General features: G+C 46.4%; 2 protein-coding genes across 24 annotated transcripts in view; one reads left to right on the forward strand and one right to left on the reverse strand.

The window, feature by feature from the left end:
* Positions 1–6233: 6233 nt before the first annotated feature.
* creb3l3a (cAMP responsive element binding protein 3-like 3a) lies at positions 6234–11460 on the reverse strand. The gene is made up of 10 exons (XM_040185270.2): positions 11282–11460; positions 10886–11002; positions 10511–10745; positions 9755–9888; positions 8636–8746; positions 8444–8550; positions 8038–8106; positions 7836–7920; positions 7628–7721; positions 6234–6985 (listed from the first exon to the last, which is right to left on the reverse strand). Exons 1-10 carry the CDS (start codon positions 11300–11302, stop codon positions 6672–6674), a joined length of 1287 nt encoding a protein of 428 aa, XP_040041204.2. The 5' UTR covers positions 11303–11460; the 3' UTR covers positions 6234–6671.
* Positions 11461–20771: 9311 nt separating this feature from the next.
* Positions 20772–22895, forward strand: part of celf5a (cugbp, Elav-like family member 5a) — a 157173-nt gene continuing 155049 nt past the window's right edge. For 21 of the 23 annotated variants that reach the window (XM_078108608.1, XM_078108606.1, XM_078108610.1 and 18 more), the window contains exon 1: positions 20773–21317. In XM_078108608.1, the coding sequence (XP_077964734.1) occupies positions 20966–21317 (352 nt within the window). In that variant the 5' untranslated portion in view covers positions 20773–20965. Of the gene's footprint in view, positions 21318–22895 lie in introns of all 23 variants that reach the window. The other 2 variants (XM_078108627.1, XM_078108628.1) reach the window with 1 other exon arrangement.

The raw sequence follows: 22895 nt of genomic DNA on the forward strand, positions 1-22895 counted from the left end.
GAGAGAGAGGCAAGGTAAGGTAGCTGTATTTGTATCTCATTTCAACAACAACAAGGCAATTCAAAGTCCTTAAAAACATCCAAAGACAAGGCAGAGAGATTTAAAAACAGTTAAGAGCATTGAGTGAAACATAAAATTAAAAAGATAAAAACGGACAACATGAAAATTTGCAATGTAGTTTAAGATACCAAACATTCAGAAATGCAGAATTGGTCAATTAAAGGCCGGAGCTACGTGGGTTTAAAGGAGCTGAGGGACTCAGCAGACCTTCTGATAGACCACATCCCTTCTCTAAAATCCTTCGACTCCGACATCCCAGCAAAATGAAACAAGAACTTGGCTTTATTTGATTTTTAGATTTCTGGTCTGGGCAATTTTGCACAACTCTTATACATATTGATGATGTGTAGAATCAGTTTCATTATTTAGTTTCCCCTTAGTCACTAAATATGTGCAGTTTTCTGTCCATCCAGATTGCAATAATATGCCTCCTTTACCTCGTCATGTGCTACAAAATCGCTTCAGTTCTTCCAGCTGGCAACAACAGAAACCTGCTGTGCAACCTGGTGGAGCTGCAGAGTGAGAGTAACACTCAAACAAACAAGAGTCTTACACATAACAAATATTACTGCTGCATCATCCTGTTACCTCAAGTTTGTTGGAGTTTCTTCTCCTCTCTGGAAGTAATCCCTCCCAGTACATTTCTGAGCAAATTAGAAAGACATGAGAGGATGAAAAAAATTCATCTTTACCATTTTAATCCATTGTGACCCAGTTCTTGACATTTGAACAAGCCTTAAACCTCCAAATGCCGGAGCACTGACAGTGTGCCTTAATGTTCTCAGCGTTTAAATCTGGCCAAGCAGTCTGCTTACTAAGCACCTTCCATCGCACACCGAACCAGCTCTCAGCGAGTCCAAGTTATCACGCTGCTGTCCAGGACCACTCACAATGACCCCGTGATCCAAAAGGGGAGAAAGCCTTTAGTTGTGATGGAAAATCTGTCACTATGTTCTCCCTTTGTCCCCTTCTTTTGTGTTATTAAGTCTTTGCCTCGTAACCTGCAGTTCAATAGGCTCAAAGGGCTTTCCCAATTACTTCTGCCAATTCTGTTAACGGGAAAATGACGGACAGCTCTGGTCACTCAGAATTAACCCTTCATTTACCCTTTCATGGACTGAACATACACCGGCGAAGGGTTAAAGTTACGACACAGAAACAGGGACAACTGCCAGGTTGGACAACGCTGTGGTGGCCACCTGTCAATCACAGTGTAGCCACGCCCCAATATCCTATTTTACTTTTTGTCTACACCATCATTTTTTTAGGACCATCAACTCATATTTACTCAGTTTACGGGGGTAATAAATCAAATGAAATGTGAGGGTATTTTCTCGTGGACCAAACCATCTGGTTTCTAAGGTCCAGGTTGAAAATCAATGGAGGTAAAGGGAATGGCGCCTGGGGATTGTACCTTGTGCCAAGACATCATCATCGAAGCATTCGGGCTCATTAACGGAGTCCGGGTGCCCTGCTGAGAGACGCTGTGATCCCGACTTCCAACCGGTCACTCACCTGCACACCACCGGCACCTCAGAATTACTCATGCCTGTGCTCCTTATTTTAATTCTATATTATTCTCTGTTCTTTTGTCAATTTAATTGTACATTTAAGTGTAAATTTAACATATCCATATTTCATATCCACATTTTTGTCTTGTCTTACCGTCTAATGCATTTGCCACCCGACATGATGAAGTCCTTGTATGTATGACGCACTTAGCGGTTTGTGATTCTGACTCATACAAGGTTGGGTCATTAGGTCAAAGGTTAGGTTGCCAAAAGGTGGGCTTGAACTGTCAAAGATCAGGGTCCAGCAGGAAACCTTATCTGTGACGGACCACGATGGCATAATTCATATAACTCTTGACATCTGAAGACAGGACAAAGACCACCGGTAACTGTGAATTATATATGTCTAGTGTGAGCTTACGGCCATGACGGCCCGTGGAGCGGAGAGGGGTTGTTGAGGTGAGCAAACCGTATGTATGTATGTATGTATGTATGTATGCATGTATTTATGTATGTATGACCTGTTGCGTTTCGTGACTGATTACATTGGAGTGAACCGTGTCTTACTGACCCCCAAGCCGAGGACGTGTCTTTGTTCTTTGTCCCACATGGTAGAATCATTAAAACAATTGGATTGACACGTTTTGATGTTTATTTGCCCCGGAGTGCAGACCGTCTGCCTGAAGGAATAAGCGCTTCTGTTGTCCCAGCAAGGGGGGGCCGTAGATAATACCGAACAGCAGGACGACTTCATTTTTGTTTGAAGGAGTAGAACATATCCGGTCGGAGCCTTTTCCTGCCAGCTCACAACATCTGGCCAGGGGCTCAAAGTCATCAACACGCTGAGAACAATCAGTAATCCAGGGTGGACGGAGAGCAGTCTCGGATCCGGTTCAGCGCTGCTGGGAGACACTCGGACCAGGCGGGTCCTCGTGGATTCAGAGTAGCGGACCTGCCTTCACATCCGTACGCTCAATGCGTCGTAGACCCCAAAGCAACGCGTGCACGACGAGGCTTTCTGAGGTGTCGTTTTCAGTACCAAGTGGAGCCACAGATCATTTTGATCTTTTAATAAAAGATCTAAATGAAATTTTTTGATGTTGCTTTTGACAGAGTTTTTATTTGTGAGTTTATGAATTGTTTTGGTTCTTCCTTGGTTGCTTTTCAATACTGAAAGTCAAGTTTAAAACTGAAAAAATTGCCCGAACAAGACCAGGGAGTTCACTCAGATTGTACAATTGCAGCTTATATAAACATAGTTTCTGACTGTCTTTAAATAAGTGAACATGTGGCACCTGCGGAACTATTTCATTATATGATTTTTTTTTTTTCTGGAAACCTCCCCTTGAATCCAACCGTTTAATTCATGCTTTAACAAAATTCTATATTAAAGTCACACCATTACTTTACCTGTTGTAAAACAGATTAAATGAACTTATGATAACATTTATTAGAAGCATAGTTGCAAAGATGAGTTTCATATACGTCACATATCAACTTGTGGGTAAAACTGAATTTCATTCAGGGATAATTATAATTAGACATCACTATATGACAGGGCAATGTCACTGCTAATTTCCTGTGCTGATGCAGTGGGTCGAGTGCCAGAGTTCTTAGAGCAAAAATTAAAGATGGACATGAGCGGCATTATGAGGCTGCAGAATAGCAGCGCATCCGCTGCAATGTGAAAGAGTTTTTTTTTCTCCAATTGAACATTCAAAAAACATTTAAATTAACACAATATACTATTATGTGATTGGGTTGTGTAAAATACATTCATGTCTTTGTGTCCCGTCCTTTAATGCCACTTGTCCCTGAGGGGAAATTGTAACGTCGAGTCTGTCCTCAGTCCAACGCAAGAGGACGATCCAGGATGCGGATATTAGCTGTTAGCAATTAGCTCCAATTCACCCAAACCCCCCCAAAACAGGGGCCCCTGGACCACTCTCTGTTGCTGCTGTTACAAAGGTTCGTCCTGGGGTTTCTGCCGGCTGAGTTCAAGCTCTTGTGACTACTCACTTCCTTTTGAAGTTGGAAAAACGATTTTGTTAATAAGAGAGTTTTGAGGTCGACGGGAATCTTTCTACCAAACACGTAAGAGTGTTCAACCTCGGAGGAGAAAACCCATCATGGGGATTAAAGCAGGAGACGCCGGCTCCAACTGATAGACTCTCCCCTTGATTCCCTCACGGCTCACAAACTCTCAGTCGTAGCCCGGGAGCCCCTTGCCGGCCCCCCCGAGGGACCGGGTTAATCAAACAGATGGGTTGACGTGCTGATTAACGGCGCCGGTGGTCAATCGCTCTGATAAGAGGAAAAAAAGAAACATGACGGAGTAGATCAACAGCACGAGGGCGACGGGTGGAGGTCAGCGATGGATCGTGTGTTCATGGTCTCTTGGGATGGGCCCTTGACTTTCATCTATGACTATTGACGACTGAGATTTGAACTGATTAAGGTATTGTTTCATAAATATAACACAAATTCTGCCCTTTGCAGATGCACAATGAAGACCTGACGCAAACCCAGCGCCCAGATATTAATTAATTAACTGAGCGTCGACTGAGAACAATCCTTCATTAATCACACATTAAAGTGAAAGAGGGATTAGAATTCAAAGCGTAGAAAAATAAATGTCAGTTTTATCATCAATTGCTAACTAAAAATCGAGCGCTTTGCAGGTCTCTCTTGGATTTGAGTCAACTCCAAACATACAGCACGATGCTCATGTAATTAATTCCGGTCCTATTTAGAGTGAAACAGACTATGCAGTTTATGCTTTGAGGCTCCTGCTATACGTGATAACACGTTTGTATATAACAAATAATATGTCTAATATGAAAAACAGCTTGAATAACAAATAAAGAAGAAATGGTTGATGGATTTTCCAGGTGTGTGAAATAGTTTCTGCTCGGATTCCTCTGCTTTCATGTGTCTTTAATTATGCATCATTACCGGGGGGGGCTTTCAAATTTGTATGTTTGAAAGGGCCCAGAAATATTCCTGAGAGAGTCCTCGAATACTTCCATCCATCCATTGTGAAACCGCTTATCCTGCACACAGGGTCGCGGGGGGGGGGCTGGAGTCCATCCCAGGCTCCTCGAATACTTAATATATATAAAATATCATTTGAAAGTGGAAATGCGTCCACTTCTATCCGCTCTGAGGAAAAAAACAACTCGGCCTTCAACTCGGTTTTGATACATCATAAAACATTCCTTCCTTTCCATTATTTAAGGTTTCAATTATATACGGTGGTAAAAAATTCAGAATTCTGAAATGTCATGTCTCTTTATAAGCCAGTGTCCCCGTTTGTCCACCTATCAGGGACTCTGTTATGTCCTTTTACAATCTTTCTGCCGAAGGGGCAGCAAAGCCTCAGAACACTTTCACCCCATCGATGACGCGGTGAATGTTGTGGACACAAGCTACAAATAAATACATCAACATGCAAATTGTTGGGTAAGAAGTCTGAGTCATGAGATTAAAGGTCACCTGTTCCACCTTTGGCCCAGTTTTCTGAATCTGCTGTACTCCACATTCGGTTTGTGGACTTGGCATCGTATCCCTTCAGGCCCTGTAATGTGCGCTGCGAGTTGCTTTATATTCATGTCCCTTTCCATTGCTTTGCAAATGATGTGCAGGTGTACTTGCCACTAAAGGCCCCCTCCATGCTGTGTTTAATTATATGACGGACATTAAAACATGGATGGACCTAAACTTCTTAAAGCTAAATGAAAACAAAACAGAAATGGTGCTGTTTGGTCGCCCTGACTTGGTCCAGGTCCTTGCCAGGTCCCTTGGCCCACTTGCACCTTACATAGGTTCCCAGGCCAGAAACCTTGGCCTGATTATTGATGGGGCGTTTAAATTGGACAAGCCGGTCAGCTCTGTGGTTGAGGCTATAGCTTCTTCCAGCTTCGGCTTCTAGCCAAAATCAAACCCAATCTAAACCGGGCTGACCTCAAAAAAGTCATGCATGCTTTTATATCTTCGCGCTTGGACTATTGCAACTCCCTGTATGTCTGTATGTCAGCCAGTCTGAACTCAAGCGTCTACAGCTTGTGCAGAATGCAGCAGCCCGTCTCCTGACCGGGACAAAGAAGCACGGGCACATAACGCCAGTGCTTTCCTCTCTCCGCTGGCTTCCGGTTAGGTTCAGAATTGATTTTAAGAGTCTTGTATTTGTTTTTGAGTCTCTGCATGGACTGGTCCCAGAATATTTATCCAGCCTTATTAATGTGCATCAACCCTCCAGAGCCCTGAGGTCAGCTGACCAGCTGGTTCTGAACGTTCCTCGGTCGTTCCTTAAAACGAAAGGAGATAGCGGCTCCCAGACTGTGGAACGCTTTGCTGCGACGAGCCTTTCCACTTTTAAAACTCGCCTTAAGACTCACTTGTTCACATTGGCCTTCGGCTGAGTTTAATCACCTGCATTGGATCTTTTATTTGTTGGCCTTTTACTGTTTTTTTCTTGTTTGTTTGTTTTACGTTTGCTTGTATTGTTTTATTGATGCTGATTGTTTTTATCCTGTAAAGCACTTTGGCTGAGCCACTGGCCTTTAAAAGTGCTATATAAATAAAATTGACATTGACATTGACATAAAAGCTCAGAAATTGATATGATAAAAATAAAAATCCAACATACTTTGAACCCACTGATTTCGTTTTGACATATTTTATTTGAGGCAGATTTTATTCATTAATTATTCCAAACACTTCCAATAAATTATTAAATGGAAACATGCTTTAAAAATCCTTTCATTTTTTTAAATTATTCGTTGGGATCAAAACTGTACACATCATCAGAGCTCAATGTGCCCAGCTTTTTTTTGACATTCTCTCTCTGACATCTTATCAAAGCCAGGAGCATAATATTACACAGTTCATCTTCAAAAGCAATTTCAGTGTACGATTAAAACAAAAACACGCTATAAAACAGCATCGCAACCACGGAAAAGAAATACAAACTAAATATATAAACGATATTAAAAGGCCAGAAACGATCATTTTAAACTGTATAAAACAGATAATTGCCCGCTCTGCCATCAGGAGCGGGACGATTTAGGGAATTCACGTAGAAATGATGAATCCGTTCCTTCACATGTCGTCGGCGTGCGGTCGCAGCCTCGCAGAGCGCCGGGGATCCAAGGTCAGGGAAGCTATGTGACCGGTAATTGGGTCCACGTGGAAATCATCCACCACACGTTCCTGCCGGCTGCTGTTCACGGCCACGGGCTCCGCATCGGGCCTCTCCGGGCTCACTCCCAGCTTCTCCATCACGGCAGTAATATCCTCCACGTCCCGACGTCCCGGGACGTGCCGGTGCAGAGGCTCCACCTCATCCTCGGCGGGGAACTCGGTGACGTGCAGGACGCGGGAAGCCTGCAGGTTCTGCAGGGAACGTGACTGGACTGCGATGGGAAGAAAAAAAAGACTAGTTTGAGCCCCTGTGGACATGAAGCTGCTTGTCATGAAGACGTTTCGTACGTGTCGAGTTTAGACCTGAAGACATGAAGACACTCAGCAGATAAGAGTCTGACCATCCGTTTATGCTTCCTGCCATATAAACTGGATGTTTAGCTACTAATCAACCACCCTGATTCTCTTCTTTCTGCCTTATTAATATGAGATTTTAGTCTCATTTTGCTACTTTGAAGTCTTTGTCAATACAGCGTGATGCTCATTTAGTTAATTATGACCCTTTTTAGAGGGAAATATACCTCAGAGCATAGTCTGGTGATGCAGAGCTGCAGGCTTCAAAGTTGAGGTGGGCCACGATTATCACGTCCTCCTCTAATATACTCTCTATATTCTGGAGGTCTTTTTTTGGACCTAGTCAAAACTCTGGCTCTCAAAACTGGTCTCATAGCAATAGGGAGAGTACAGCCTCCAATTTATTTTTTCAAAGCTGTCAAACAGCTCACGATAACAAATTTCACCTTTGTGAATAAATCTATTAATAAAGGGATAATTAATGGTAATTCATTAGGGCCCATCGACTCAGCAGCAGGCGGGCGGGCCAACAAAGTGGTTTGGCACCGAAGGTGACTCACTTCTGACTGGACTGAAGTCTCCTTGGCTGACCTTGGCGTCAGAGAAAGGCTTGAGGCTCGGGAACAGGATCAGCGAGAAGGAGAGCAGAAGCACCTATACGGGCGTGATGGATTGGGGGGGGGGGGGGGGGGGTGGAGAAAAAGAAGAGACTTGTTGTGGTTACTCAGTCGTGGAGAGTGATGGGAATCGTCACACGGAAGCCCGTACCAGCACACACGTCCCAGCCTGGGCCGGCTTGTTGGAGGAACTCATGACCATGGCCTGCAGCCTGCGCAACTGTTCCATCAGCGACCTGCGGAGGCCAACAAGCAACGGGGGGGGGGTTGAGAGCACAAAGAGGTCGAGGTAAGACGTCGAAAAGGCGGTTTGCCAGGAAACGGGGGGGGAAAGACATTTTAAAATGTCTCACATGTTGCATTTCTGCAGCTGGGACACTTTCCTCTGCAGCTCGTGGTTGTGTGCGTTGCAGGCAGCCATCCTGGAGGGGAGGGACAGAAGAATGAGATAACTCCTGCAAAACAATAAACTATGCCTCACGCCGGCAAATGATGAAATAAGCTCTCCTGGTTAGGAAGTGACTCATTTAGGTGATTTCACACGTTTCAGAAATAGCCGTCGCCTTTCATATCCGGCACAAGTCTTGGAACACCGAAGGTCGGAAATGAAATTCACCGTCACGCGACATGAGCAGCATTGCTTATCTGTGGTGAATTCGGGGTCTGCAGCGGCCCACCGTGAGCTGTCTCGAAGCCCTAATAGTTTGCTTCAGAAAAGCGGTTGTTGTATCGCATTCGTCCTCTCGGGGACCCTCTCACCTGCTCTCGAGCCCATCGATGTACTCCTTCTTCTTCTTCCTGCTCTCCTGAGCCGACTGCTTATTGCGAATCTTCCTGCGTATTTTCTTCAGGATCCTTTCTTCGTACTAGATGGACAGGAGGGGGGGGGGCATTTTAATTCTGAGCCCCATCCAGATGAACTCCAGGAGCGGATGATCGGAGGCGCTTTACCTTGGTTAGAGGTAGTTGGCCGGGCAGAGACACCCCCTCCTTCGCCAGGAGCTTTTTCTCATCTTCATTGAGAATCAGCTCCTGAATGGACTGGTGAGGAGGGTGCGGAGGCTGCCGGTGAAATATGAATACTAATATTAAAAGCAATTCAATTTTCTGTCTATCTCCAGAATTCCTCCTCCACCCCTCTCTCTCTCTCCCCCCTTCTCTCTTTCTCCCCAGAGCCCCAACAGGAAGTAGTTAAATGAGTGCCGACTATCAGGACACCTTGATCACACTCATTTCGTGGCTCCCTTAAAGCAATTACGGAGTGAGAAAGTTGTTCATCCCATGTGAGATGGGATCAATACCCGCCGTGGGATGAAATCCAAACCCCTGCACCACCGTTTCAGGAGCAAAAACAATTTATTTTGCTTCTGGTGGTCATGTGATAACATCCACCTCGAGGATTATTTCATTCTGGGAATGAAACGATTATGACAAATAACCACTTTATGTGGTGCGGCGTGGGGTTAGCGGCGCCGCCTCGGAGCTAGGAGGTTCTCTGAGATAATGGACGCCGCTCCACGATGCTCCGTGTCCACCAAAAGCAATTTAGTAATCTATCCGCTCCCACGCCTCCATTTACAGTGGAGTAGATTGATAAAGCTGAAGGCGGGGCGGCCGTGAGGTTTTATCCTGGTTTTTGTTTCAGAAATTTAAGCCATTCGCAGTGTTTTGAGTTGACAAAAGTCAACTCCAACTTTTTTTGTTTGTCTCAAACTGCGGTGTGACGTTCGGTCCCGTTCAGCTTCACGCTCTCGCGGGACTTCCGGTTCCAAGGAAAGCAAGACGGCATCCGCGGCCGCAGCTGTGAACTCGAGATGATGGAAAACGACAATCTGCTTGTTCCTCCTCTTTGTGCCAGCATACGAAGCCCAATGCTCAGCAAACCGCCTTGTAAATAAAAGTTCTAAAACCGGAACAAGGCCAAATGTATTCACCAAAAGGCCCGCACGCCTTCCCACACACCCACACAGCAGGTCCCGAGCGTTAACGCCGGTAAGACAGTATCCGTCTCCCACCTGCTCCGCCTGCACCGTCCCCACCGACAGACGCGACAAACTCAGACACACTCACGGGCTCCTGGGTGCCAGACAGCAGCAGATCCTTGACAGTCAGCGCGAAGCCAGAGGGCATCTGTGCTCGATGCGCATCGAGGGGGTATTGTGTGATCCCCGTCCGGCCCGCTGGGAATGCGGCCTGCCAGCCATCTGCAGACACAAGGACACGCACGCCGAGCGAGCGCGTGTCATTGCTGGGGTTCGGTGGTAAACAACAAAAAAGGAAACGGCGCATTTGGAGCCGGAATGTTAAACAATTACCAATTACTCTGTTTGGCTCCCAAAATGTGTGCTTTTCTTCGCCTTTGAGCGCTTCAGTTCCCTCGAAACGCGCGGTGACGGGTAATGTGCGTTCACAATCCAAAGCTGTGACTGAGGCGTCACGTTGACTTATTTGTTTTTCATTTAGATGTATAGATATCAACATTTCAGAGTAGTTTTGCACGACATTCATTTTATTAACGAAAATGAGGCACTACCATTTTAATATGTGCTCATTTGCATACGCAGAGCGGAGATGGAATCACTGAATAAAGCCAGTTTCCAAAGTGCTGTTTCATTGTGAGCACATTTCTGAGGGAATGTTGGACGTTTCTTTCCTGCACTCCATTAATCAGAAAATTCTGCCCGTCTGTATGTAATTTCTACTCAAACACCATTCAAATACTCGCATCATCATTTCTTTGGTATGTTACAATTATTCCGAAGCACGTTTTAGCGCGTTTAGAGATTTGTGACAAATAAAGCGAGCACAGCCACACGCGTCACTCACCGAGGTCAGCTGACGCTGTGGCTTCCAGGCCCGCCTTGGTCTGCGGCCTCGCGCCGAAGCACCGCACGTCCCCGTTGGGGCTCTCGGGACGCCGGGGGCTGTCCATCTGGTCCGAGGGCGGGTCCTCGCTGATCCCGCTGTCGCTGGGAGAAGAGGCCCAGAGAGGCGAGCCCGACGCGGAGCCGCTGCTTCCTCTCAGGAGGGCGTTGAGGAAGTCGTCGTCCGCCGGCGGCATCTGTTGAGGGGCCCCACAAGTGTTAACAAGACGACAAGACGAGAGACAAGGACAGGCTTCCTTTTTTCTTTTTTTGTTTAAAGCAGACCCTCCAGAGGGTGTCGAGGAGGAACTACACAGCACACACAATGTCAACGTACACTCGGGTCCTGGACCGGCCAGGCGTGATGGTTGCCATGGCGTCCCGTTTCCTCGTGACGGAGGATCCCCTCGTTTTGATCGAACAGCCAGTCGAGCAGCTCGATGCCGTCGCAGCCCTGAAATGAGAGCGGGACGTTCAATGGCGACACTGTGTCTCTCTGCCGCCGAAAACGCTCCCTGCGATCCGCACCGAACGGGCCTCGAGCCACCAGGCGCCTCTGTGTCTGTGGATATTTGACCGTGGTCCTTCGAAGAAGTTGACTTATTGGTGTCGTAACTTTCCAGGAGAATCGACCCTTGTCGCGAGACTTTATCTTAAGATATCATAAGAACCTGGAGGTTAAGTTGGCCGACTAACCACACTGAAATATGTTATGTAATATTCGGTTGTTTACCTCATCTTGGTAGGGCTCCATAGTTTGCTTGCTTCAGTGGAAACCCTCTCCCCCCCCAACAAAAAATAAAATCCCAACAAAAAACAACAGTTTTAGCCCAAAAATGTTTTTCCTCTGCTGCGGAGCCACGTCTCCGCTCGGAAAGAGCCTCCGCTGTATCTCGCAGCTCTTCTTCTGTGGTCCAAAGTTTAAACTCCAACCCAACACACCCAGCCGACTGGCTGGCTCCGTCCTCATTGGCTGTAATCTGGACGTAATCTCATTGGTAGCCGAGAGTACACAACCGCGGAACGTCACGAGTTGGTCAATCTGGAGACGCGGGCCAGGACGTCTCCACTCAGAGGTGAAACACCACGGGGGTCAAAGTCTTTATTTTCCCCCTATTTCTTTGATAGCTTATTGACAAAAGGAATAGCTCTGACCTTTGGCATATATTCATAAAACAATAAGGAGATTACAAACACACAAGCATGTGTATGAACTCATACTGATTGTTAACATTTTAAAAAATGTAATTGCTGGTAAGGTAAATCAATAAATGAGTGTTCTTGGGAAAGTTTTTTATTAAGGGCATAATTTACTCATAAATGGGACAAACTTAAAAGGCCTTAATGCCTCTTGGTTAAAAATATGAACGTATTCTTCAATGTGAAGATTATTTCACTGGAGTGAGTCCTCTTTATACGTATTATAGAAGAGACCTGAAAGTACAACAGCATCCATATCATCAATGTATTGTAATGTAATCATCATCAAATCAATGTATTGTAATGTAATGTAATGTATCAATGTATTGCCGACGACGGATGCTGCGAAATGTCCTTGTTATGATGGAAAAAAGACAAATTGGACAAATAAAACAAAACAACAGCAGCGTTTTTCTGAACTCTTTTATTCTTGTGTTTTTTACATTATTATTGTAGAGTTTTTTTTGGTCCCTTTTTCTGAAACCCACCGGAAACGGAACACTAATTGAATTGAAACTCACTGATTCGGGTACGCGGGCTCATTAGTTTTCTCGCAGGGGGATCAAACTCGCTCCCGCGTCTGGAAACAGCTCGCTGGGAAAGTTCTGTTCTAATCGAGTACAGAAATCACCAGCTCTTTTCTCCGTTCCAACGCAACGCCTCCTCCCCGAACTCACTGAGGGTAGAAACGAGGTCACCGCCGGCAGCCGCCGTTTGATCCCAGTTACCGGTGTCATGCATCCCAAGGCCCCTGATGGCGATGCGTTTATTTGACTGCGCGGCACGGATCTGCTGCTTAGAAGGCGACAGCACAGCGTAGGACACGATTACCAAAAGGAGGACGGGGCAAAGCAAAGGCGAGGCAGGTCAGAGCCAGAGGGGGAGGTGGAGGTGGAGGTGGGGATGGTGGTGGAGCAGCGTCAGTGATTGTAAACGCTGAGATTTGTTCGGCGTGATAAGGCGGCAGTCATGTGACAGTTAGAGGGACTTGCCTGGGCCGGTCTGTTTGGCTTCCATAAAGGACGCATTATGTCACCGTTGCTGCGTTATCGTTGTTATCTGATGGAGGACGGTTCCAAAGGGTAAAAAAAGATCTACGCTTAATTACTCCACCAGCTGATTTCTGAAAATCTTCAGCTCGACGATTAGGCGTGTTCAACACAAACACGCTTTCATATTCGTACCATTTGTCTCTCACTGAGTGTCTGCTAGCCACCGACTCCGTATCTTTACTCCAGGGATCCCCCTGATGATGTCCTCGCTCAGAGGGTCTTCTGGCAATAAATCAATATTTAACCTCTTCTGGATTTTAATTCGGAACTGCAGCAGTGGTAGTTCAATAGCCTGAACAGATACAACTATGATGTATAATAGAAGGTTCGTTCTGAAGTATTGTACTCAGGATTCACAGGATTCGTGTTCATTAGCGTGCTCGCTCCCTATGAATATTTAGTGCAGACGTTTGTTGCTCCTCCACAATGAATCCTGCTAACTCGGGGGATCATCTGACGTTTCCTCTGTCACTGCCTGCAGCTACAGGACAGATTACTATGAGGAGATTTTAATCTGTTGTTGGTGGGCCACATACATGCTGATGAGATCCCCCCGCTAGCCTCGGCGGCACTTTGCGTGCAGTGCTAATTAGATGTTAGAATGTTGAACACGAACATGCTCAAACATCAGCTATCCATAGGTTGTCATTGTGAACTGTCCCATACTCTTCATCTTATTGTATTTTTATCTTGAGTAAGATAAAGCCATGATGAACCGGCTGACGAGTCAGAGGAACATCAAAACAATCCAGTGTTGTTTTTGCAAGGTTAGGGTTCGGGCGGGTTGTCAATGTTATCAAAGTGAAATATACTTTGTGTTTTTTTTACCAAAACTTGACAGACAATTGCTGCTTTTTGGAACCGCTCGAGCTCAATTTTAGCGACAAACAAACAACTCAATTCCAGGTGACCTACTTTCAAGATGTTATCATGTTGAGGACGAGCTTCCCATGAGAATAAATGCATTTTTCTGCCTCTTGTGAATGTGAAGTGGTTGTTTGGCTGCGGTGGGTAAATACAGAGCGCGCGCTGTAGTGCCGAGCATTAGAAACCACCGCCTCCAAACTGAAGTCTGACAGCACTGTGAAATATTAATTCAAAGGTGTCTGGATGGACGCAGGTTGGTGCCTTACTTACCTACTAAAACACATCTTTTTGTATTAATTAACTGGATGTCAGACCATTTCAATCCCAATCCCACAGGGTGGGGGGCATCCTGGGGGGGGGGGTTGCAATTTCCCTGCAGGGGACATAAGAGCTAAATATGCATAAACCGTTGCATAGTCTCGGTTCCTGTTGTTGTTGATGTTGACGAGTTGATTTGACATTCCACAAGTGCTCTCCAAAACGCTTCATATTCTACAAATCTGAAACGAGGGTCAGATGGCAACGTATTCCAAATTGAAAGTTGTGAGGGAGAAAATATGTTAATGACCGCCTGAAAAGAGATTTACCGATGCCGGAGGCCAAATGCCAATCATTACAATAAATGCCAGTCTGACAAGAGCTGCCACACTGCAAGACCCCTCCGATGGCACGCATAATTTTAAATAAAAATCTGCCTCAAAAACTGTTATGAAACTAATGGAAATGGTCAAACTATAATAACATGGACACTGGTTATGACTCAATAGCTTAGCTGACAGATGTGACATTTGGTGGCTGTCTTCATACATGCCTCACATCATCATATATATTGTATCATAATAGATCGAATGTGCTTGAACATGTTTCAGTGTAGATGCTCATTGTAGATGCGCATAAGAATGAGTTTTGTGTGGCTTCATCAGCATTTAATCTCAGTTTACCACCGTTTTTATAATATATTCTGTTGAGACACTGTAATACAAAAAGGATTACCTACACCTGATCTTATCTGTCTTTTATTCAGAACTGTTCTAAAAGAAGCTTGAGGAAGTGCTTTCATTGAAGTCAGTACAATACATTTTTTTGGGGTCCTGAAGATATTTATTTTCCCTCCATGCAGTGAAATAAAGGAGCAGGAAAACATTGCCGTTGAACAATGCACCACGGAGGCAACTAACGCCGCGTCTACAAAGCAAAATACCAGTCAAGGTCTGAGGGACTATTAGCATATCAGATCGGCAAGGCGACAACGGGCTCATTTGCATGAACTCCCTCGTGTGAGTTAAGGTCGACATCAAGGCGGCGCCAATAACTCTGATCTGAGATCTGAATGCCATGTTTTCTAACGAGGGCGCCTGTTGTCGGAGGCCGTGTAAGCTGGGAGGGAGAAGAAAAGGGACATTTTTGTTAGCGTTAGTTGATTAAACAAGTGAGGAACACGGATTCTATAATGTCAAGTTAAGATTTGACACATGTTTTTTTGGAGTGTTGCCACACATCCAAAATGGGTGAGCTCACAGTCACTACCTCCACTTGCAACCGATGGTCCAAGTCTAATAACAGAGCTTTCTACCACGCGAGGTCAATGAAGCTAACTAGCGCCTAGCAACCAGATACACATCCGTGGATGCTAATCGTGGGATTATGTGCTCACAAAGCCGCAGCTGCGTTCACACTCTGCTGCAACGGTGTTGACCAAGCTAATAGTGTTTACCTGGAGGGGGGGGGGGGGGGGGGGGACCCGAGGTCGGGGGGTTATCAGCTGTTGCCGCAGTATGAGCGCGGCGCAGAGCGGCGGCCATGATGGGGCACGTGCACGAATGTGCAGGCATCCGGGACAGGTAACCAAAGCAAAAAGGAACCTTGGGTAACAACATTCTCCACTTAAACATACTCCAACGCAACTAGACGTGGATTAAATGGCTGTTTGTTGCTCATGTGGACTTCTGCTGCTCCGGGCAACAACTTCTAGTTCACTTCCTGTCAGCGGCAAACGGAAAATGTCATTAAACAGCATCGGCACACCTAATCAACGCCGATGGTATCAGCAGAGTTTGTGACTGTGTTGTCTCCTTATGAAGTGCTGATATCACAAAATGTGTTTATGACCGTATATCAGTCAAGTTTCAGTTTACCATTGACATGCATCAACCTTGCACAGCACAGATGGGAATTCATCATTGTATATGTATTTACGTGTATCGCTAATGCATATGTAGGCTACATATTGCTGAGTTCAAGCGACTAGTCATTGAACTTAAATCCAAGAACTCTCAGACGTCTCCACGAGCCTCGTTCAGCTCATTCATTGTCATTCACTAAGAATGAATTAGCAAGACACGTAAGTGGTGAAAAGGCTCCATATGCAGCTAACAGAGCCAGAGCAGACGAGACACACGCTTGCCTTTTATTAGGTTGTTGTGGTTGAGTGGTTGTTTCCTAAGGTTGGGCAGCTCCACGGTGTTTTCAGCCTCTCGAGGTCGTAGAAACTACTTTAGCTCTCACACACATTTTGCACCGTTGATAACCGCTGTCGCCTAGCAACCTCAACCATGTGCGCTGGTGCTTTTTCGTCTTATCATCAATATCATTTGCATTAAAAAAGGATGTGCGTCTGTTTGCATGCTTTTCACCTCTTCTAAGTAGGATGCAACTCCTCCAGAGGCCTTCTGGATAAAAGTCCTGCGTCCTGTCGACCGATAAGCCTGGACTGTCTCGCATCTCGTACCACGTCAGCTGCTCTGAGCGCCTCTGTCTCCATTATGACCCGTAGATTCTATAGAGATAATGAAAGGAGGAAGCACGTGCTGTCAGATATTGGCGTACGTGGGGGAGGAGTGTTTGCGCCGTCTTTCCTCCATGTCTCCTTGAGGCCTGAAGACAGCAGCTGTTCAGTGGCGATAATAAGCAGCCCTCGTCTCAATAAAGCTCACCAGATCCAACCACGCTGCATTTGTTGCATTACGGTTAGGCCCTCCTGCGCGTGTACGCTGGTAGCTTCCTGGCTGATTACATTAACACGCATACGGCGTGCCAAAGCAGAGAGATAAGCAGCTGACTGAAGAGGCCAAGTATCCGCAGCCATCTACTGAGACCTGATTCCTGTTTATGGGGATTATTAACCATGAATGGGATATTTAAGAAGCAGCTTAAGGGGAACTGGCAGCAACCGATTGCAGTTGAGTGACTATTCAGACACGGGTGACTGAGGAAGAAATCACAGCGGAACACAGCTTCCATCTGCTGGTTAGAAAGCAGAGTTACAAACCAACCCGTCTATCAAGAGTCACTGATATTTACTTATCTGCTAATGTGCAGTGGTTGATATAAGCCTGAATTCAAATGGTTAGGGCTTCTGCAGTACTGTGTGCTTTCTTGTCTTGTGGTACTGTGGTATTGTTTTTCTATTTTCTAAATGAAGCGAGATGAACGCTGCTGGAACCCGTGTCTTTTATTTCTTTACTTTTTTAACACAATCCTCTGCATCTTCTGCTCGGCCACAAACCATAAAGAGAACCCTCAGCGGGTGGAGAGCGTCCTGGAATCAGCAGGGTGGAGGGCTTTGAATAAAAGTGGTATAATAACACGTAATTGTAATTATAGAACCCTGCATTCAGAATATACTTATACAATGAAAAGTACACAAATATTAACATCAAGGACACAAAAGGTAAAGCTTATTGTGTGGAATGGTCATAATGTGCCCTTTTGCTATCCACCACTGCAAATCTACATCTTTGATAACAGATTATTATACATGATGAGTGATATTTTGGTACATTCTAAGAAAGCTGAATGTTAAAATAAATCCTCTGGCGCACTTCAAGTGTAGGATTCTGCACAAAGAAGATGTATTTAGTCTTAGGAGGTTGATGTAATCTTAATTTAGCACATGCCGATCAGTGAGCCCCAATGAAAGGTCCAGTTATCTTCCTTTTCTCTCCTAATGACAACATCTGCGCTGTAAACATTAAACATCTGTGATTAGGAGGCTTGAATAGTTTATGTTGTTTTTTAAATTAAAACCTGTCCGTTGATTATTTCTCCAAAAAACATGCATGCAAACAGACATATTGGTGCTCTTCAGTTTGAAAACCTCTGATCGATAGCAAAGCGCTGCACGCGGCTTTGGGACCTGGCGTCCTCATTGAGGACGAGGTGCGGTGGCTCCACGGTTGCTCTTATCGCGTCTCATCTGCCCGTTGAGTCAGCGGTCCGTGAAGAGGGTCTCCACCGTGACAAGCCACCGCCACACCACACCCTGATCTCCCTCAACGCCACCTTCCAGTCCAACGGGCGCGCTCCGCGACGCAAAAGCCAGAGTGCGGCGGTGAACTAGGCCGCAGGGGGACGCCTCCAACTCTTCCCGCTTACTAAACCCCAAACTACACTTCCAAGGACTCCGGCATGCGACGGGAAAGTGTTGTTTCGTCTTGAGTTCCTCATTCCGGCGCCGGCTTCCGCTCCTGATTGGGTGGCATATGGCGAGCGAAATGATGTGTGCTTGTATCCGCTGTATGCTCTTCGTGTTTGCACACGGCGGAAGTGAGCTACTGGATGTGGAAGGTAATGTTGAATTTGGGTAATTGCGTGTCTGCCTGCCTGTCTTGACTGTGTGTCTACAAGTGCACGCAGAACGCACAATGACTCCCCCGGCTCCCTTTGTCTCCCTCCAGACCTTCCAGACTCCCCCGAGCTGAAGAGATCCAGCCTGCCCGCCTCCCTCCGAGGGTCCAGACCGGCTAACAAGCAGCAGAATAAACGCCAGCCGGTCGGATTGTATGTAACTTTTTAGTTTGCACTAATAGTGTGACCTTTATTGATTTCTTGTCTCTGCTTTCAGCTCGGCCCGCCGCTAATGGCATTGGTCAATAAAGAACCATGAAGTGGAAGTCCTCAACACCCCCCACCCCCCCACACACACACACACTCGTGTTGACCACATCCCTAAAAATAGCCCGCTCGGCCTCCCACCGGAGCGCGGAGAGCCGGTGCCATGACGGCTCAGTGCTCACTGCACTGCGTCCCCCCCCGCAGACGTGAGAGGGCCAACACGCTGAGCACGTCCGCCGAACACGTCCACTTTGGACTCCGGTGCCCTGCCAACCGCCATTCAGAGAGGGGGAGGGGGGCCCGGGGGGGGGCCACGATCAGCCAGCACCCCGCTTCCTCTGATCGATGGAAAAGACAAACGGCAGCTTCGTCGGTGACGCACGGCGCTCTGGGGTTCGCTTCTTCTGAGAGCCCCGTTGGAGAGCATGTTTACAATAAAAGAAAAAGAAAAAGAAACAAACAATTTAAAGCCCCGCGTCTGTGCGGCCGCCACCCACCGCTTTATCGACTGGTCGTGTCAATGTTTTCCCCCGGCCTGCTGATGTCTTTCCCTCCACTCTTGGCATTTATTGAGCTTCGCGGGAAGGAAATATCACGCGCGCCGGTCCAATAGGTGAAAAGATCCTCCTCCCTTAGTGAAAACAGCTCATCTGTGTGGCTCTCAGCAAACCTCTACTTGTGAACTTTGGTGGTCGGTCCGTCTGCCGAGGCCCTTCGGATCGCTGCGTTCCGATCGTGGTCGTCGGAGGCGGCTGAAGGCGATTCGCTCACACGGTGATGCAGCCGTTCGGGAGTCAGAGTTGCGGGTGGTGGTGGTGGTGGTGGAGGGCGACGACCCCCTGCGGCGCCGCTCCTTCCACAGCGATGAGAAGCAGCAGCAGCAGGAAGCTCGTATTGATTCACCTCTCAGTCCTGAGCCTGCTGTCACAGACAGTGTATATCACTTTATTCAATCCACTGTTGAACGGGCTGGAACTAGAAATGTGTCCAGCGGATGCGTTTAAGTTAAAAGGTTGTTTAGGGTTTTTTTTCCCTCGTTGTTCTCCTTTCGGTTAACAGTTAATTAATGATTCGTTTTTTTTCGTGGTGGATTTGGAGCCGAGTGCTATTGACAGTGTCTGCAAAGAGAAGGCAAATGATGCAAATAACCCCTCTCTTGGGGGATTATCCTGCTCGCTATTTGAAAAGTACTTACAGTAAGTCTGCTAATTGTGGTTAATGTTTGCTGGTCCCTTGACTCAATCTAATAGACAGATTGTAGATAGCATTTGCTTAAAGAGATAGTGCACTTGTTGCTTGCAGCAGCGTCTACTGCACGACACGCGTGATCACCTTCAGTAGTAAATTCATACTGCAATCATTTTACACTGTATTTGTATGGTGGAAGCTCCTACAATTAACAACGATCTGACAGTTTTAAAGTGCAAACCGAGTTTCTGAGGGAAGAAAAGAAACTTTAGCACAGAATTGTTTTGCTCTTTACAACTTTGCAATGGCTGCACACCCGTCAGATAACATCAGCAGGAGAGCTAAAGAAAAAAATATTGATTTTGAAGATTTTGACATCAGCTTTTCACCATTGAGACTTGGGAAGACGAGGAGCAAACCTGGACTTGTCTAAAGGACTTTGCACTTTTCTCCACCAAATTCTAGACGTAAAGATTCCCCTGTTTTCGCAGATTTCACTTACACTGAACTATGCGCAACCAACGGCCGTCTAAATAGTGCTGCCACCTTTGCACATCATTCATTCATTTCAAGAGTTCATATGCTCGGCGTGTACACTTGGTCAAATGTTTAATTGAGAGCTTTTCGTTGCACAACCAGGCCTTTGTAATGAACCACGCGCAGGTGTAAATACGACGTCTGTCACTCGGATAGAAAAGGAGCCATCGTTAAAGTTATTAGTAACACCTGTGCGCGTCTGATGAATAAAAAAAAGAGCCCTCAGGGGTATTTTAGTGTATAAAAAAAAGTGTTTTAATTAAGCTTTAATGTACCACCGTTTGGATGAGGAGTGAAATGCAAACATGCCCAGTTATTAAAAAAAATAAAAAAAAACTACATCTCGCATCAAACGACCCTCTCCGCCGCTCTCACGCTGGAGTACCTCATCTCGTCCACTTGGGGTCGCTCCAGAGCGTCTAATATGGTTCCTGCGCGCCGATCCAGACGCCATTACCCCCCTACCCCCCTCCCCCCTTCGTCCCCCTCACACACACACACACACACCCAACCCCCCCCCCCCCCCCCCCCCCCCCCTTACCCCTGCCTCGTCCTGCGTGTGCGTGTGCGCTGTGTGTCGGATAGAAAGCCAGCCTGGTTTCCAGCTGAGTGCCTGCCTCCCTCAGCGTGTGCGCGACGTACGTACGCGCGTGAGCGAGCGAGCGTGTACCGCGTGTGTGCGTGTGCGTGCGTGTGTGTGTGTGTGTTGTCATTATTATCCACTCCGCTCCCAGCTCGGAATGGCCAGATTCACTCAGACTGAAACAAGAAGGCAGCAGCATCCCCAGCAGCCCGCTCACTCCAGCCTGGTTTACAGCGGACCGGGGGCTTCACCGACCCAGCAGCCACTGCTCCTGATCCCACATCAGCACCAGTACCCTCAGACCACATCCCCGAAACCCATGAACGGGTCAGAACCCATTTCAATCCATCCGGAGAGCGGCAACATGAAAGACCAAGATGCCATCAAGCTGTTTATCGGGCAGATACCGCGGAACTTGGAGGAGAAAGACCTGAAGCCGCTGTTCGAACAGTTTGGGAAAATCCACGAGCTGACAGTTCTCAAGGACCGGTACACCGGCATGCACAAAGGTAACGCGCCGCCCCCTCCGACGCCCGCCGGGCCCGTGTACAGAGGCACGTTTGCGTTCATTTATTGGACCCTTTTGAATTCACGTGTTGAAATATTGACGCGGAAAAATACGTTTTTTTTAATCACTTTTAAAAAAATATTTATATATATATTTTTTTAAATATTTGATTAAGCTGATCATCGTGAAATTCGTCAGGTGCATCATTGGTCAAAAACAGTCACCTGACTGTCATGAGGTGTGTTTTTTTTGTCCTAGTTATGATCTTTTAAAGTTATTCTAATTCCGTATTGTTTTGTGTGCACATATGAGTAGCGGTGTCACCAACGATGGGGTGACAAACTGTGCGTGTGTGTGTGTGTGCGTGTGTCATGTTCTGTATTGCTATTTCCCCAACACGCTCTTTAAGTGGGGCAGAGGCGCGTGGAAAGGATGCATTTTTAAAGAGCCCCCCCCCCCCCCCCTTTGCCAATCCCATCTCCTCCTTCTTCTTCTTCTTCTTTTTGCGGAGGGGTGGCATCATTTATTCATCGTCGCCCCGCGTGCCAATGTGGCTGCGTCGGGTTCAAACTCGACCCGAATCAGTTCAAACGCCACCGACGTCTCTCAAAAAAAAAAAAAAAAAAAGGGGGGGTGGAGGGGGGGGGGGGGGGCGCGAGAGCTGACGCAAGATGACGAACGTCGGCGCGCGGAGGGTTTTGGGAGCGACGCGGCGCTGCTCGCGGTAAAAAAATGGAGGCGGAGGGTTTTTGAACACGCGCGCGCACGCACGCGCGCACATACACACGCGCGGACGACTTCCAACATCCATAATGAAGTTGGTTATCAAAGGTGAACCATTTCACCCTACGTCACGCAATGCAGACGTCATCACCATCTTTATCACCTCCACTTTCAACCAACTGATTTTCTGAATACCCTTTTTCCTCTGGAGAATTCCCTGTGATATATAATAATAATAATACATAATACACAATGATACAGTACCAACAACGACGATATCGGATTCATTGTCATCGGCGTTTTTAACATTTCGATGATGACTCAAAGGAAGCGAGGAAGCATCTTCAAGACGTCTGTCGTTTGTGCGCTTAAACCTCTTCTTTTCTGAAACCGACCCGCGGTGCCGACCCGACGACACGGCCCTCTTATTGTCACACTTTTGGTTTTTAAAAAAAAAGGAAAAGTCTATCTTATTCAATTGCTCACCATTGTGTTTCCCATCTTGTGCGCCTGCAGAGCAGATGTTGATGTGTGTGGGATGTTAGTAATGGAGATGAGCTTTTTATTGCAGTGACAAATGAGACGAACGATGATCTGTGACACTAATGTAAATGACATTTGCAAACATTGCAAACAATGTCCTCTGTGACATATATAATCACCATCAAAAGATATGAAATGTGTTACCATTGCAGAGGTCTATATCCACAAAGCCCTTCCATAGAGGCTCAATGGATTGCATTTATCTCTATACATTCATGAATATGATATTATATAATTGACATTACAGCAGATCACAGCACAGAATCCCCCCAAAATGGAAAAAGCATATAAATAAATACTTTCTGTGCATTTC

Source organism: Gasterosteus aculeatus, chromosome 8, assembly GCF_964276395.1.
Source record: "Gasterosteus aculeatus chromosome 8, fGasAcu3.hap1.1, whole genome shotgun sequence".
In the NCBI taxonomy this organism is placed as follows: Eukaryota; Metazoa; Chordata; class Actinopteri; order Perciformes; family Gasterosteidae; genus Gasterosteus; species Gasterosteus aculeatus.